Source organism: Lampetra planeri, chromosome 36 (genome assembly GCF_965212315.1).
Source record: "Lampetra planeri chromosome 36, kcLamPlan1.2.h2, whole genome shotgun sequence".
Classification (NCBI taxonomy): domain Eukaryota; kingdom Metazoa; phylum Chordata; class Hyperoartia; order Petromyzontiformes; family Petromyzontidae; genus Lampetra; species Lampetra planeri.
The window spans coordinates 9778655-9797530 of NC_136142.1; the positions used below are offsets into that span (position 1 = coordinate 9778655).

The 18876-nt window shown below is 48.2% G+C and overlaps 1 protein-coding gene across 1 annotated transcript; it reads left to right on the plus strand.

Annotated features, from left to right (window-relative positions):
* Positions 1-1422: 1422 nt before the first annotated feature.
* PDE6D (phosphodiesterase 6D) lies at positions 1423-17315 on the plus strand. Its single transcript, XM_078611532.1, has 5 exons — positions 1423-1687; positions 13460-13548; positions 14510-14635; positions 15159-15264; positions 16981-17315. Exons 1-5 carry the CDS (start codon positions 1641-1643, stop codon positions 17060-17062), a joined length of 450 nt encoding a protein of 149 aa, XP_078467658.1. The 5' UTR covers positions 1423-1640; the 3' UTR covers positions 17063-17315.
* Positions 17316-18876: the final 1561 nt, after the last annotated feature.

Genomic DNA, 18876 nt, shown 5'->3' on the forward strand with positions numbered 1-18876 from the left:
TGCAAAGACACCTATTAGCCACATCAGCAAGGATGAGCGTCTTGAGCTTTCTCAACTAAAAAAGAGAGATGACATAGTCATCCTCTCAGCCGACAAGGGCGATGCCACTGTCATCGTGGACAAACCACATACAATAACAAAATTCAGTACCTACTTAATGGCAGCTATACCAAAATCAATAGAGATCCTACCAACCGCCTGGTTACGAAAACCAACATCATCACTGATCCGACATCTTTAATCGAACCAACCAAACGGCTTTCCTTAAAACCCTCTGCTGCTAAACCACCCAGATTTTATGGCTTACCAAAAATCCACAAAGAAGGTACACCACTCTATCCTATCATCTCCATCATTATCTCACCCACCTACAAACTGGCCCGATTTATGTCTGAGACCTTGCAACCATTCACTGGTAAGACCACCTCAGCTGTACTCAACTCAGCTCACTTGACATCTTCAATTAAGGACATCTCACTATCTCCAGGTGATTTGCTTGTCAGTTTTGATGTGGTATCTTTGTTTACCAACGTTACTGTGCCTGACACCATTGCAATAATTGAAGATTTGGTCCTACAAGGACTGAATGCTGATGTACCGGCCCTGGTGAGACACTGCCTCACCAACACTTACTTCACTTGGAATGGAACATTCTACAAACAAATTGAAGGTATCCCAATGGGTTCTCCCTTATCTCCAGTTGTAGCCAATGTTTTCATGGAGAAATTTGACAGATTCTATCCAGGCATCCACCCTTCGTCCTTCCTTGTGGGAGAGATACGTAGATGACACGTTCGTCATCTGGCCACATGGCCTACCAGCTCTGGGCCATTTCTTCAACCACATCCACTCCATACACCCAGCCATCACATTCACCATGGAGGTGGAAAAGGATGGCAAGTTACCATTCTTGGATGTTTTAATCGAAAATAGACCAGATGGCTCAATGGGACACTTTCTACAGGAAAGCCACCCATACGGATGCCTACCTAAAACCTGACTCCCACCACCATCCATCCCAAAAGAATTCCCTTATCTAAACTCTATACACCTAAAGTCACGTAGAAAGAAAGAACCAAAGAGTAATTCCTGCACTCACGAAAGCTTCAAATCAAGATCGAAGTTATTGTTACTACCAGCCTACATGGCGTCATCACAACCTGTCGGCACACCGCGACATGACGTCATTTAATAAGCGGGAGCCACATCGATGCATGACGTAATCATACACGGATTGGCGCTTGCCGTTGCACCATGACGTCACCCGATACAAGTTTCCTCTCGCGCGTCACAACGGCTTCGCGGCGTCATCAAAGACACAGCACACATGACGTCACCGCGGCAGAAGGCGACTTCCGGTGACGTCATCGCCGCGGTTGCTAAGGGGCGTCACTAATCGCCGCGTGACGTCACGACGCCGCTCTATTGCCTCGGGACGCGGCTGGGGTTTTGTCAACCTGGGAGCAGCGGCGATTATCACCGTCGATTGTTGTTATTATAATTAATCGACGTCGTGTGTCAATAACCGCGTTGTAAACCGGTAGGGAGGTGCGTGTTGGTGTTGTTGTGGAGAGGAAGAAAGCCCCCAGCCAGCCCCCAGGAGGAAGAGAGAGAGCAGCGAACATCTCGCCGGCGGCTTCATGGAGAAGTGCGACAAAGCCGAGTCCATCCTCAAAGGCTTCACCCTGTATCCTCCTCGTCAGCAGCGTCATCCTCCTCATCGCTCCCACAAGGCGATCTCTTTCACGATGCAGAGGGTTGGTGTTTTGGTGGGGGGGGGTGAGATGGCCTAAATATAAATTGTGTGTCGTTGAATTCGCCACCACCCGTCCAGGCCAAATCAGTAGGGGGGTGAGAGAGGGGGGGGCATTGTTTGTCGCGTAAACAACGTGGCGATTGTGTGACTGGTACGGCGCGCACAGCGGTTCTGTGCTGGAGAGTTAAACACAACAACAACATTTACCATCCGAGTACGGCGACGTTTCGCTAGTGATAGACCGTGTCAACCCACACGTGTCAACCCACACGTATCTAACCACGTGTCAACCTACACGTGTCAACCCACACGTGTCAACCTTCACGTGTCAACCTTCACGTGTCAACCCACACGTGTCTAACCACGTGTCAACCCACACGTGTCAACTCACGTGTCAACCCGCACGTGTCACCCACACGTGTCAACCTACACGTGTCTAACCACGTGTCAACCTACACGTGTCAACCCACACGTGTCAACCTACACGTGTCTAACCACGTGTCAACCCGCACGTGTCAACCCACACGTGTCAACTCACACGTGTCAACCTACACGTGTCAACCCACACGTGTCAACCCACACGTGTCAACCTACACGTATCTAACCACGTGTCAACCTACACGTGTCAACCTACACGTGTCAACCCACACGTGTCAACCTACACGTGTCAACCTACACGTGTCAACCTTCACGTGTCAACCCACACGTGTCTAACCACGTGTCAACCCACACGTGTCAACTCACGTGTCAACCCGCACGTGTCACCCACACGTGTCAACCTACACGTGTCAACCTACACGTGTCTAACCACGTGTCAACCTACACGTGTCAACCTACACGTGTCAACCTACACGTGTCAACCCACACGTGTCAACCTACACGTGTCTAACCACGTGTCAACCCACACGTGTCAACTCACACGTGTCAACCCACACGTGTCAACTCACACGTGTCAACTCACACGTGTCAACCTACACGTGTCAACCCACACGTGTCAACCCACACGTGTCTAACCACGTGTCAACCTACACGTGTCAACCTACACGTATCAACCTACACGTGTCAACCTACACGTGTCAACCCACACGTGTCAACCCACACGTGTCAACCTACACGTGTCTAACCACACGTGTCAACCCACACGTGTCAACCTACACGTGTCAACCTACACGTGTCAACCCACACGTGTCAACCTACACGTGTCAACCTTTACGTGTCAACCTACACGTGTCAACCTTTACGTGTCAACCTACACGTGTCAAACCACACGTGTCAACCCACACGTGTCTAACCACGTGTCAACCCGCACGTGTCAACCCACACGTGTCAACCCGCACGTGTCAACCCACACGTGTCAACCCACACGTGTCAACCCTCAACGTGTCAACCCACACGTGTCAACTCACACGTGTCAACCCACACGTGTCAACCCACACGTGTCAACCCACACGTGTCTAACCACACGTGTCTAACCACGTGTCAACTCACACGTGTCAACCTACACGTGTCAACCCACACGTGTCAACCCACACGTGTCAACCCACACGTATCTAACCACGTGTCAACCTACACGTGTCAACCTACACGTGTCAACCCACACGTGTCAACCTACACGTGTCAACCTACACGTGTCAACCTTCACGTGTCAACCCACACGTGTCTAACCACGTGTCAACCCACACGTGTCAACTCACGTGTCAACCCGCACGTGTCACCCACACGTGTCAACCTACACGTGTCTAACCACGTGTCAACCTACACGTGTCAACCTACACGTGTCAACCTACACGTGTCAACCTACACGTGTCAACCCACACGTGTCAACCTACACGTGTCAACCTACACGTGTCAACCCACACGTGTCAACCCACACGTGTCAACCTACACGTGTCAACCTACACGTGTCAACCTACACGTGTCAACCCACACGTGTCAACTCACACGTGTCAACCTACACGTGTCAACCTACACGTGTCTAACCACGTGTCAACCTACACGTGTCAACCTACACGTATCAACCTACACGTGTCAACCTACACGTGTCAACCCACACGTGTCAACCCACACGTGTCAACCTACACGTGTCTAACCACACGTGTCAACCCACACGTGTCAACCTACACGTGTCAACCTACACGTGTCAACCTACACGTGTCAACCTTTACGTGTCAACCTACACGTGTCAACCTTTACGTGTCAACCTACACGTGTCAAATCACACGTGTCAACCCACACGTGTCTAACCACGTGTCAACCCGCACGTGTCAACCCACACGTGTCAACCCACACGTGTCAACCCTCAACGTGTCAACCCACACGTGTCAACTCACACGTGTCAACCCACACGTGTCAACCCACACGTGTCAACCCACACGTGTCAACCCACACGTGTCTAACCACACGTGTCTAACCACACGTGTCTAACCACGTGTCAACCCGCACGTGTCAACCCACACGTGTCAACCCTCAACGTGTCAACCCACACGTGTCAACCCACACGTGTCAACCCACACGTGTCTAACCACACGTGTCTAACCACACGTGTCAACCCACACGTGTCAACCCACACGTGTCAACCCACACGTGTCAACCCACACATGTCTAATCCACACATGTCTAACCACGTGTCAACCCACACGGTCGAACCCCGTATTCTTGTACGGAGGTACAGCCGTTTCAATACGGGCAGCAAACATTATTTTGTCTATTTGTTTGTGTTTCTCCCTTGTGATGGGATTTTGTAGGATGAACACTGAGATGTATAAGCGGCACGCGGTGACCAATAAGGTCTGAATTGGTCTGTAATCAGATAGGGCACTGATAAGGGGCTGACAGCTCTGCGATTACATCAATCAGCAGCAGCGGGAGATTTTACCAGAACGTGACGAATCTCCCTGGACTGTGCTGGGTGGTGGGCGAGTTGACCATCCTTTTATACTTGCGTGTCGAATTATACAACAACGTGCGGTGGTAATAACGGCAGCTGTTATCGCTGCAGAATACGCTGCGTTATGTTTTGCACTGTGTGCGAGGTGGCGCGTGGCATTGTAACACATTGCACGCCTTGGCCTTGCGAATACATTGCGAGTGTATATCACACGTTACATTGTCATAGCACATCGCGTTTTATGCTTTGCAGTGTGGTGATAGCGACTCTTGAAGTTTGCTTGTGCATGACAGTGCTGTACGTGGCATTGTAATGCATTATATATAACGTAACGTTGTATCACTTATACATTATAGCGGTGATAACAACTTATCGTTAAATGTATAACACGTTGCCTTATATATTGCATTGTGTATGAGACTTTACATGATAACACGTGGCATTGTAATACATTATAGTGTGACACTTCATATTGTAACATTGCATTTCTGTATGGCATACTGTTGTAACTGAATATGTGGCATTAGATTATAACCGAGTACACATTTTAACGGTTACACTTTCTAACACTAATTGTAACACAAAATTGTGATATCCACAGAATATAGTACCGTGCTGGGTGGCCAGAACACAGGGTTATTAAATAGATTTTAACACTGGCGTTAAGACATTTTAACTATATTATTTAAGTTCATATTTTATCTATTATCATTTTTCATATCTATTTCATCTATTCTTCCGAGAACCCTGAGTGAATTGAGACAAAACTTAATTGATGAACCTTCAAAGTTTACAGCTGTAATCCTACATTTATTTTAAAAGAGAATTCATGCAAGCATTGGATATTAATGGGAGTCAGTTTGAACATTTGTTAAAATAAATTAAGTATGCTATATGATTTGTTAAATATAATAACCCTGTGTGTCCTGACTTTTGGGCCACTCTGTATATGCTATATTATTACATATAATGTGTCATGGTATACTGTTATAACAGTGTGATATTGTAGCATACAATATACGTTATATTATACCATTGTATAATGTGTTATTACATTATAACACGGTAAAGTATACAATGTCATGAAATCCATTACATTGAGAATAGGTTTTCCCCTTTTTTCTGGCAACAAAACAGGTGTTAAGATGTTAAAACACCAAACTGAAACCTTTTACAAGGAATCATGTCTGCATTTACCACAATACCGGTACTTGTGGTCAGAATGCAAACAAAAACATACTCTGATAATTCTAGATTTGAAGCTTTCGTGACTGCAAGGATTCATATTCTTAGGTTTTTTCGGTAAAGTCACGTAGGTAAAAAATAAAAATTAATAAAAGTAAGATAAAATAAAAAATAAAAATCACGACGTTTCGGAGGCAACACAAGCTTCCGTATTCAGGTGGAACCGTCACAGCCACGACAGCTGTATCAAGTAAATGAGAGATTACAAGAGCTACCACTCCGTATATATAATGGTTGAAGAGGGGAAGGGCCAAGTACGGCATACTTTTTATTAATATGGTAAGGTGAGGCCTAAGACTAAGAATAGACTGCATAACAAAAGACTGAGCCTTTGTTATGGAGAGGTACGGTTTGTGACTACGCCTAGCCTACATAACAAAAGTGTGAAAAAAGAAAAAACTAAACCTGGTAAAACAAAACTGGCTGTCTATCAATAACCTATAATAGTTGTCTGTCAAATAAGATGGTCCAAATAAGTGTAGTTAAATCTTTTTTGCATGGTTAATCACATCTTTCCAATGATTACTCAGTTTGTAACCATCATCACGGTTGAAATGATGTCTGTGTTTGTATATTTGTATGGCTTCGTGTACAAACCTTTGATGGTACGGATACTCTGACCGCACCATCCGCCAAGCTGTTTCTCCCACCATACAGAAACAGCCACATGAAACTCCGACCAAAACTATCACGTTACCATACATAGCAGGCGTGACCAAAAAGATCTGCAAAATTCTAAACAAACATAAGATCCAAGTCCGATTCAGTACAGTGCATAAAATCCGTGATCTGACTCCATCTGTGAAGGATGTCGTTCCTGACTTACAGTATCCTGGAGTCTACAAATTGAGTTGCAGTTGTGGTGATTGCTACATTGGAGAAACGAAACGTCATGTTTCTGATCGTGTCCGCGAGCACAAGTCAGATCTGAAACACGGCAGAACTGATTCTTCGGCCGTTGCCGATCATTGCTATGTGGGCTCTCATGAAATTGTCTTTTCCGAGACCAAGGTGCTCTGCAAACCTCCTGGCTACCATCAAAGGTTTGTACAGGAAGCCATACAAATATACAAACACAGACATCATTTCAACCGTGATGATGGTTACAAACTGAGTAATCATTGGAAAGATGTGATTAACCATGCAAAAAAGATTTAACTACACTTATTTGGACCATCTTATTTGACAGACAACTATTATAGGTTATTGATAGACAGCCAGTTTTGTTTTACCAGGTTTAGTTTTTTCTTTTTTCACACTTTTGTTATGTAGGCTAGGCGTAGTCACAAACCGTACCTCTCCATAACAAAGGCTCAGTCTTTTGTTATGCAGTCTATTCTTAGTCTTAGGCCTCACCTTATCATATTAATAAAAAGTATGCCGTACTTGGCCCTTCCCCTCTTCAACCATTATATATACGGAGTGGTAGCTCTTGTAATCTCTCATTTACTTGATACAGCTGTCGTGGCTGTGACGGTTCCACCTGAATACGGAAGCTTGTGTTGCCTCCGAAACGTCGTGATTTTAATTTTTAATTTTATCTTACTTTTATTAATTTTAATTTTTTACCTACGTGACTTTACCGAAAAAACCTAATAATATACTCTGATAATATTAAGACAATGCATATCCATCACATTATAATGCATTATGCGATGTTATATTATAGCATCATATAAAAAAATGTGTTATTAACGTTTTGATACAATACATTATATGATGCTATATTATAACAAGTTACATTATAACCGTGTAACATTACACATTGCGTTATAGTACAGTCGAGTAGGGGGGGGGGGGCGATGTTGTAAGGTGTAATCCCAATGGAGTAAATTGCAGCTATTGTTTTCAGTATTTTGGAGTAACGCAGCGGCGCTCTATATATTTTAGACCTTTTATTGACGTACGTGAGGCGATGTTCGGAATAACGTCATCCGCAGCGCGGCATGCGCCCCACCCTCGCCTGGCGCCGCGAGCCAATGGCGTTGCCGGCAGCCGGTGTGGGACGATGACGGAGTGTGAAGGGATAATGAAGAACGCAGGTGGCCGGATGGCGAACATCCGGAGAGGAAGGGGGTTATTAATGAGAGGGTACTGTAGCAAGAGAACACAGGTCGTTAAGAATTTATGACCGAGTATAATATTGTGTGTGCTTGTATTGTGTTGATATAGGCGAAGATAATATAGGCGATTATGTCTGCGAGTGTGAGTGAAATCCCCTTTAACATTTTTCCCTATGAGAAAATTGCTTTCGACATACGCAATTTTGAGATAAAACGTGCGCTTTTCCAGGAATGCATCTATTGCTTAGGTCAAGGAATACCTGTATTGGGATGTTTAGCTAATATCGGTGACATTTAAATTTGATGGATCAGTAGTTTATGGTTTCTTACCATCTAGCGTACATAATATGCTCACATGCAGGCCTACATACAGACAGGACCAGTCTGTAACCGATGAAAGACCGACACAGCACTTGACGGTTCTTTGATATCCTAAGCCAGGGGTTGGCAACCAAGATAACAAGAAGAGCCATTTATTTGGAATTAGGTAAAAACAAAAAAACATAGCTCGGTATTTGAAAAGCCACGATGTACGCGAACACAAGACCTTAATCAATAACGTCATGAAGTGGCGGTCCTTAAAGCGCCGCACGCTGCTCTGAAGCCGCAGGTTGCTGACCTGTCTTAAGGCAACGCAAACTTCTTACAAATACGAGGGGGGACGCATTGCGCTGAAGAACCTGGCGATCCGAGTTTTGATTCCCGGCCTTGGGATAACATCGGTGGCACGGAGTGATATCTGCACTGGTCCTGGATCCCTCCAATCCCCTCCTTCAGTGGGGGGTGAAATATCCATAATAGAGTTGTTTTGGGTTCGATCGCGTGTGTCGTTAAACCCGCCACCACCCGACACAGCCAATGAGTTACATTTTTAAGACAACTTTATTTTCGCGCAACTTTATTAATTCCCTTGTGCTCCTGGAGACTGAGATTAATTGCCATGATTTTGGGGGGGGAGGGTCACGATTATGTGTCTCGTTTGTCTCTCTGTACGGCCCGTTCTCGTTCTGTCAACATTTCCTGGCAGTCTCGTTTGTATTTGTTCATCCCATTCTGCCCTGTTTGTATTGTCAGTCTCGTTTTGTTCCATCGCATTATTGTCGTGTTAGTGTTGTCAATCCAGTATATTCGCTGCCGTTCATCTGGCCTCATTTCTACTGTTTGTCTCGTACGTTTTATCTCCGTTGTCTTGTTAGTATTTTAACTGCTTGGTGTATTCCCATTTGTTGTGACTATTGTAGCGTCTTGTGCAATTTTCTCCCATTGAACCAACGGTGCCGATATACACTCCCAGAAGGGCGTGTGGCTGATGGGATTTGTAAACAAAAAACATTTTTTACATTTAAATATTACTTACACAGGTTGTCCGCAACCGATTTGAGCGTGAGAATTGTTCTATGAATCGTGACGTTTCCCTATCGCTTGCGCACTGTTTACGCCGTCGCTCTCCACATGGTCCGTCCGGGCTGTGCCGCGTGTTACTCCGCACGACGCCTCGGCGCTCTGCGCGTTTGGCAGCGTTTTCCTGATGGAGCGAAACGTCGGACACGGGATGTTACGATCATAAAATGTGTTGTACACCGCGCTGAACGACACGCGGTACAACCGGAAAGCACGCTCGGGAGCTGTACGTCAAGATTAAGATCCCACATATAGCCTTTAGCAGATTCTTAGGACAGGTGCTGTTAGCGAGTACCTATGAAGGATGGCACAGCACAGGTTAAATCGGTGGCCGACACCAGGCGCGGCCGCCTATTATCTCTCCAGTGGTGACGCTTACACGCTCCACCAGGTACTCATTTTAAGGCCGAGTCGACCTAGGCGGGGGCCCAGGACCGGTTCAGATGTTCACCACTGCTATTGGTCGTGAGCGGGAATCAAACCCGGGTCGCCGGTTTCGTAGTGCAGCGCTCTTGGCCACTGCACTACCGCACCACCTCGACAAACCCTGCGTCTCTATTCCACTAAAGCGCCAGTTGCCACACCGGCGGGTTGGTGACCCACTTCTCATGAAATCTGTAAATGACGGGAAAAGTCCCCCATCATCATCATTACCGAATAAGAGTGCCACCTGGAAAACTGGAAGCTTCAGACGAGACGCACACGCAGGTGTAAAAAGGCTCACGGCCATTGTGCATGTGCAGAAAACCGTCAGCATATCCTGAAGAAAATCTGATTCTAAGACAAGAGGACCACAATGGCTTGGGTCGTGATACGCTGATGGTTGTTTTTTTTGCACATGCCTCACGGGCCGTGCGCTTCCCACGCCGTGTTGTTTCGTCCCGTTTGAAACTCACGACCAAGGCTTCTGATTGGCCGCGGCGCCGCTTTGTCACCGCAGCGCCCGCAGGTCGTTGTCCCTCCTGGCTATGGAACACGACCCCACTTTGTCATCGGGCGGCGAGAGGAGTGAAAAGTCGGGGAGGTGTTGGGGGGGGGGTACCTACTCGCATTCCCCTTTTCGGATAGGAAGGCGACACCTGTTCTAAAGGTGGCTCAGCTGCAATTGAGCTCACTTTGAAGATGCGCTCGTTCCTGCCCCTGCGGCGAGACGAACGAAGCGTCGGCTCCACTTTTCCCCGTCCTCCACGTGAGGCCCGGGCGGTGGTGGCGCACGCCGGTAACACGGCACTGGAGGCTGCCCGGGGGGGGGCAGTTGGTGGTGGATCACCGCACAAATGTTGGTGTCGAGGATGTGCCATCACTGTGGCTTGTCGGGAGAAGGCATTGCAGAAAGCAGTGGACTAATCGCCATTGGCTTCCATCTCTACGGGGATTGAGTGTTGCCCCCCCTCCCCCCCACTTCGTCCTCGCGCAAGGCGTGGGTTTTCTCCGGGTGCTCCGGTATCACCATCGTTAATCGGCTGAAAACATCTCAACATAAAAACCCAGGACAAGGAGGACCTTGCTGGAAAAGAGTCATACGACTCGGGTTGCCTTTCCTGGAGAAATAAGTAAATTATAATGTTACTAGCTTTTTTGCCCGTCCAAGGACGGGTGTATATTGCAGTAAATCTGAGATATTCAATAGAAAAATTGTTCAGCTCATGATTATTAATGAGTGGGGGGGGGGTTGCCCTATGTGGAGTGATGTCACCCGTTAATGGCTATTGTGGAGGGATGCGGTATGTGGAGTGACGTCACCCCCTCTTGGTTATTGTGGAGGGGTGCAGCATGTGGAGTGACGTCACCCCCTCTTGGTTATTGTGGAGGGGTGCGGCATGTGGAGTGACGTCACCCCCTCATGGTTATTGTGGAGGGGTGCGGCATGTGGAGTGACGTCACCCCCTCATGGTTATTGTGGAGGGGAGGGGTGCGGCATGTGGAGTGCGCGACCTTGTGCGTTAGTGTAAATTTCCACGTGGGCATGAGTATTAATGAAGGGGGGGGGCTCTTTTGAAGTGACGTCACACACAGACGTAGCTCTGTGCTGTATTCTTGGGTCTTACGGTAAAGTCACGTGACCCAAGAATATGAATTGCTGCAGTCACGAAAGCTTTAAGTCAAGCACTGTGCTGCTTAGATTTTTTTATCGTCACTTTCTGTAAAGAAACGTCATATTTGAAGCGACTTTGCGCAATTAATTATTTAATTCGGTTCGACCTTCCTCTGCGTTAGTGTAAAAATCCACCCACTCATGAATATTAATGAGGGGGGGAGGTGGGCCTCCTGTGGAGTGATGTCACGCGGGGCGTGGGCCTCGAGGAGTGACGTCACGTGCGGGACACATTCTTGGCTTATAGTAGTAATAATTATATACAAATAATTTAGGTATTTCCTACACATCCCATTGACCACACGACCTTCTGGGAGTGCCTGTCGTTTGGCAGCTTCAATACAAGCAAACTCTTGAGAACGGTGTCAACGTGCAGTGTCTCATCAGCATAGCCAGGCTGAGTCATGGGCCCTTGATCGATGCAATATAATCTTATCGCACTGCCACAAATAATCATTGGTGAGAGAGTGCACGTCTAAACCGCTCCTGAGTTTTACTTGCATTGAACCAATGCTTCCGATATACACTCCCACACGACCCTGTGGCTGATAGCATCTAAAAAAAAAACTTGATTCTTTTCATGTGGAAACGCATCCTTGGCACACAGCCACCAGCAGAAGCATTCAGACTATTGGACGTCGACGTTGATAGTCACAATGACCGTGATGGTTTGATGATGGTGGACGATTGTGTGCGGTGGTTTTGACGATGGTGGTTTGACCCGCATACAGCACTTGCCCCTAACAGTGTGTTAAGGCCATACGAGGGATGTTTGTCTTTGATCTCGGTAATAGCTGCTTTTTGTGTTTAGTTTATTATCCTTCCCTCCACACACCTCCGATTAGCATGGTTAGCTACGTCCCGTGCGAAAGAAGTTCCACATACATACATGGTGGTGGTGATTTGATGATGTTGGTCTTAGTGATGATTGTGGTGGATAATGATGATGAGCTGAGTGGACCCCCTACTGGGAATTTAACTCGTGACCTTCGCACTCCGAGTTCTAATGTCAAAAACTTAAATATTCATGTGCTCGCTGTGCTCGGAGGGCACACGTGCAGCAGCGGTCGCTGCCTGGCCCGGCCGCCTGTGGATTATGCGCTTAGTGACGGTCATTACTGCTAATTAAATTCCTATAGAGGGTGGGCGAGAGGGCAAGGGGGAGGGGTGCCAGATTTCAGTATTACAAGTGTACTTTCTGCGTCGACCCTCTGAGTGTTGTCCCACTCGTGTGCGTGGTGGTGGGTTTTCTCCAGCTACTTGGGATTCTTCCCACGTCAAGCAAAACATTCCTTTGGTAACGCTTTCCAACCGAGGTCGGAACGTGTTTATGCATTAGCTCCCGAGTCCAACGCTCCGTGCCTGTGAACTGCTCGCAACTGTGTACCAGCCTGGTTAAACCCAGGCCGGTCCGAATGTTTCAAACCGGTGCAGATGTCCTTGTAATGGGGTCTGTGTGGCGCAAGCGGAGAGAAGATGAGGCCTAACTGTGGCCAAAACAAGACCCGTGTGAGCTTCGTTTAGAGTGACACACACACAATAGCTCACGTGCGTGCACCCGCAAGCAGTGGGATTAAACGACGACAACAACACCCGCCATTCGTTACTAAGTGGGCGGTGACGTCAACAAAAGTGCCTGTGCCGGGCTAGGTGCACTTTGAGGCCGTCACGTGACATGTGAAAGGCTCGCCAGCAGGGGTTCACGGGAAAGACCTAGATGCCATGGGTTGACTGAGCTGCCTGTGCTGCCCACTCTACCAACTCGCTGCGTTGTATCCACCCGGCGCTTAGCTCGTACGTTGTGAGCGTCGCTCCTCCCGTCTCCATCCTCTGCTGCTGCTGGAGGGCGACTGCCTCCCAACTGCCCAGTCGCTTCCTCCACGAGCCTCCTCCACAAACACCAGTGTGCGCACACCTGCAAGCACAAGGCTTGCACACAGGCACGCGCACACACACGCGCGCGCACACACGGCGGCGGTCCATGTTGATTCCTTGACTTTCCCTCGCATCAGCAACTGGATGAACCTGCGGGATGCAGAGAGTGGCAAAGTGCTGTGGCAGGGCACGGAGGACCTGTCGGTGCCTGGGGTGGAGCACGAAGGTGCGTGTGTTTCTGAGTGTGTGTGTGTGCTCACAACAACGAGCCGAGCGCCGGGCGGATAAAACACAGCAAGTTGGCACAGTAGGGGGCACAGGTGGTGCATCGGCCAGTCATCTCAGTCACCGCATGGCAGCTGGGACTGTCCCGTGACCTGCCAGCGGGCTTTCGACACTTCGCGTGGCCTTGAAGTGCACGTAGCCTGGCACCGGCGCCGTGGTGACATCACCGCCACTTAGTGGCGAATGGCGGTTATTGTGTGCGTATTACAGTCGGGGAGCGGTATTGTAGTGGTTAGCACGCTGCGCTACGAACCCGGCGACCCGAGTTCGATTCCTGCTCACGTCCAACACCAGTGACGATTATCTGAACCTGTCCTGGGCCTCCCCTAGGTTGACTGAACGTCAAATGAGTACCTGGTGTGGTGTGTAAACATCGCAATTAGGGAGACAAATGCGGCCAGGCGTGGTGCTGGCCACCCACACACCTAGTGTGCTCACGAACAGCACTTGCCCCAACAGTGTGTTAAGGCTATACGGAAGATCTTTGCCTTTTTGTGTATTGGTGTGTTTGGGTGTGTTCGGGTGTGTACGAGTGTGCGTGTACTCGTGTGCGAAAGTGATAGTGGCCGTGCATGGTTAGCCTCTATACCTTTTAGTTTTGTTGTGCATGGTTGGCCAGGTTAGTGGAGTTCCATTATAACCAGGCAGGATCTGCCCTGACAATATCTCACCGTCTGCTCTTGGCCTCAGACCCCACAAACTCACATAGAGACCCTCTGTATCTGCTTCAAAGTCTCCCACTGTCTGCCGTCAGGTCAATCGGCCGCCCCCCCCATTCTATGCACGCATCCCACCCAGCGTAACCGTTTCTTTGCCAAATCTTATTCACCCATGTGTGGGCTCATGTGCCTGCAAACCCCCCACCTCCCCTCCCATCCCTCCCTCCGCCCCACCACCCACAGCACGCGTGCCCAAGAAGATTCTAAAATGCCGCGCGGTGTCTCGGGAGATCAACTTCTCATCCGCTGAACAGATGGACAAATTTCGCCTGGAGCAGAAGGTGTTCTTTAAGGGACAGTGTCTGGAAGGTGTGTGTCCACCCAATTCCCTCCCAACTCTCTTGCCTGCTCGCCCACCAATTCGCTCGCTTGCTCATCCACTTGCTCACCAACCAATTCTCCTTACTCCACCACCAACTCACTCGCCGACCCGACTGCTGATCTCCCAACTCACTCACCCGCCCGCCTGCCCGCCCACCTCCCAGCTCGCTCACTCGCTCACCTGCCTGTTCATCTCCCACCTTGCTCACCCATCCGTTTACATGCCCGCTCGCCTCCCAACTCACTCGCCCATCTCTCAACCCACTTACTCATTCATTCGGGCACCTGCCCACTGAACTCCCATCTTGCTCACCTATCCGCTCACCGACCCACTCGCCCCCCAACTCGCTTAATCACTCGCCTGCCCACTCATCGCCCATCGTCCGCTCACCGCCCACTCACCTCCCAATCTCTTTATAATGCTACATGTACAGCGGATGCACGTGTACGTTAAGAGTGCGAGTGTGTGGCGAGGTGTGACGAGGTGTGCGTGGTTGTCCTCTCACGGCAGAGTGGTACTTTGAGTTTGGGTTTGTGATCCCCAACTCGACCAACACCTGGCAGTCGCTCATCGAAGCCGCGCCCGAGTCGCAGATGATGCCAGCCAACGTGCTCAAGTACGCATGACACGCACGACATGACGCGACATGACGCGATATCACAGTGACATGCGCTAACATAGCAACACCACGATAACACGACAATACACAACACTATAACACAGTAACATGCACGAACATAGTAACACCACGATAACACGACAATACACAACACTATAACACAGTGACATGCACTAACATAGCAACACCACGATAACACGACAACACACAACACTATAACACAGTAACATGCACGAACATAGCAACACCACGATAACACGACAACACACAACACTATAACACAGTAACATACACTAACATAGCAACACCACGATAACACACGACAACACACAACACTATAACACAGTGACATGCACTAACATAGCAACACCACGATAACACGACAACACACAACACTATAACACAGTAACATGCACTAACAAAGCAACACCACGATAACACGACAACACACAACACTGTAGCATGTGCCAACGTAGCGACATGCAATGATACACGGCAACACATGATCCGTGACTATAACACAGTGACATTCAACAGCATAATAAAACTTGACGCGATAACACGTCACCCGATAACACGCAGTAGACGTGTAACAACACGTGATGACACAGTTACGAGTGACATAATATGACATAATAATACAATATCACACATGAGACCTCCTTTGCCAGTAGCAAGATATAGTAATAGGTTTTTACCCTTTTATTTGGCAACAAAACTGACACCTTTATACAAGGGATCATGCTTGCATTAACCACAATACTTGCGGTCAAAATGCAAACAAAAAGACAAATCTGATAATGTATGCACTGTCCTTGAAATTGATTGGTCCACACCCGAGACAGCTTTTTCTAGAGCCCAGTCTCACATGGTGTTGGACCAGATGACGCCAAAAGGTCCAACACCAGAGTTGTCTTTTTGTTTGCATTTTGACCGCAAGTGTTGTGGTTAATGCAAACATGATCCCTTGCATAAAGGTGTCAGCTTTGTTGCCAGATAAAAGGGTAAAAACCTATTACAATGTCACACATTGCTAACACACTGATATGCAACAACACAGAATAACATGTGACATGACAACACAATATCTTGGCATGATAACATGCAGTTACACACAATAACACATGACACGATACTCTGCAGTGACATAAATCGCACAATGATAATGATGATATAATGACTAGAAAGTGAATTAACACTGATGCGATGACGTGATAGTGACAGACGATGACACGATAGTGTGCTGATGACACAAGCCGACTCACTCACCAACAAACCCACCCACTCGCCCGCATGCTCACACACCCACACCCATTAACCCGCACCTCATTGTCACAAGCCCATCCACTTGGCCGCACACTTACTCGCCCACCCACTCACCCGCGTATACACAAACCCACCCACTCATCCACAAACCCACCCACTCATCCACACAACCGTTCACCCATGTAACTATCCACTCACTTTCACACTCACACACTCACCTACACACCCACTCACCCGCACACTTACTCGCCCACCCGCGCGCCCAGAAACCCACCCACTCAACCACAAAACCACTCGCCTACGAAACCATCCACTCACTTGCACACTCGCCCACACACATGCACACCCACTCATCCACACACCCACCTACCTGAACACTCATTGACCCACCCACTTTCCCGCACACTCGCTCCGCTGTAGGCTGAGTCTCTGTGTCTCTCCCCACAGTGGAAACGTCGTAATAGAGACAAATTTTTTCGACGACGAAGTCCTCGTCAGCACCTCCAAGGTGCGGCTCTTCTACGTGTGAGCTCATGTCGGGCGTCGCTCACCACTCGCTTGCTCACTTATTTACACACTTCTACACTCAGCCATTCATTCACTCACTCGCACGCTCGCTCACTTAATCACTTATACATCTGTTCACCCGCTCGCATGTTAACCCTCTCAGCCACTAACTCATTGACTCACCCAGCCACTAACGCCCTCACTCTCTCACCCATCCACCCATCCTCTTGCTCACTCACACCAGCACACCCATCCACTCACACCTTCACATATGTGCTTGCCGACACATTCACACTAACCCACACACTTGCACATCAACGAATTAACTTCCTCGCCACACACCTACACTTGCTCACATCACAAATCCACCCACTCACCCGCACACCTACCCATCCAACCAGAAACCCACCCATCCACTCAACCACCAAACACAACCCCTGTCCCACGTAGCAGCAACAACAATCGCAGCAGCAGCAGCATCGGCAGCAGTCGCATTTTAACACTTTTAAGTTGCGACTGTGGCTGTGACATTCGCGCCAGGTGAGGTGCACTACCTTCCTGCCTACTGCTTTGGGACACACACACACCTCCTCGTCCACACACACCTCCTACACCACACACACCTCCTACACACACACATACACCTCCTCGTCCACACACACCTCCTACACCACACACACACCTCCACCACCTCCTGCGCTGTCGTGAGGAGCGGTGGATTAATTATTTTCTTTCGGAGTGACGCGACATCGCCGCTTGTCTCCATTTCCGGCTCCGTCAATCGCTCTCCAAGTGAGACCGCGTCCAGTAGGTTTGTTACGGGGTGTGGGGTTGCTGTGTGGGGTGATCGGTTCAGGTGGTGCAGTGGCTACGGTGCTTAACTCACAATCTGAAGGTTTGCAAGTTCAATTCCTGTTCAGAGTCCGACTCCGCTCGTCGTCACTATCACCAACATCAGGATCGCCAATAATATTACTAATTCAAGTTATCATAAAGATGATAATTATCCCGATCATAGTCATGTATAGAATCCTAGCATCACCATGATAACCTCTAATTTTCATTAACATTACCATTCGTGGGTTTACTCCAGGTCTTGCGGTTTCCTCCCATGTGTATAAAGACTTATTAATTGGCAAAAAACATCTTACTATATAGAGGACTGCAGAGCGTGGGAAATTGTTGGCACCAGCTCCCTGCCTGGCTGCTGCCATCCAGCTCTTCTGGAGTGCCTCAGTGATTGTGAGAGATGTAATTTTCATGGACGACGCTACATATAAAACTAAACATGATTGTATTAATCACATTCAGTAACATCGTACATTGAAAGAAAACTCAGTATCACTAACGTCACCCCTCATTGTCATGAACAACATCATTCCCCAAGTTATCATCATTATGTTGATGATGCTGATCATTCGTCATACGCAGCATCTCAGCATCTCAGCATCGCGGTCATAAACTATCATTCCTATCAACATCTTTGCCAATCATCATCATTACAGCACCATTATTAGCATTAGCATTACCATCATTACCAATTTAACACGTAGGCTTTCACCACCAATATCATACAAAAATGAATTACCAATCACAACCATCATCAGCATCATCATACCCACGACCATTGTCATCACAGCATGAAATTTCCATCACTGGCTCGGTGCCAGCGACCGTGTTGTCGGTCTGCCTGTTGAGGTATTGCACCCGAAAGCTTTTGAGGTTCGTGACGCACCATAACAGATAAGTTGTAGTCGGTGTACATGGTTCCTGCGTGTGTACATTTTGCACGTCTGTGCGCGTGCGCTGTAAAAACAAAATATATACGGTAATTTA

Excerpts from the sequence above, each read along its gene's own strand:
- PDE6D (XM_078611532.1), top strand. The coding sequence starts at position 1,641 with ATGGAGAAGTGCGACAAAGCCGAGTCCATCCTCAAAGGCTTCACCCT. Across the intron at positions 1,688-13,459 it reads ATCCTCAAAGGCTTCACCCT|CAACTGGATGAACCTGCGGG; the intron begins GTATCCTCCTCG and ends CCCTCGCATCAG. Across the intron at positions 14,636-15,158 it reads TAAGGGACAGTGTCTGGAAG|AGTGGTACTTTGAGTTTGGG; the intron begins GTGTGTGTCCAC and ends CTCTCACGGCAG.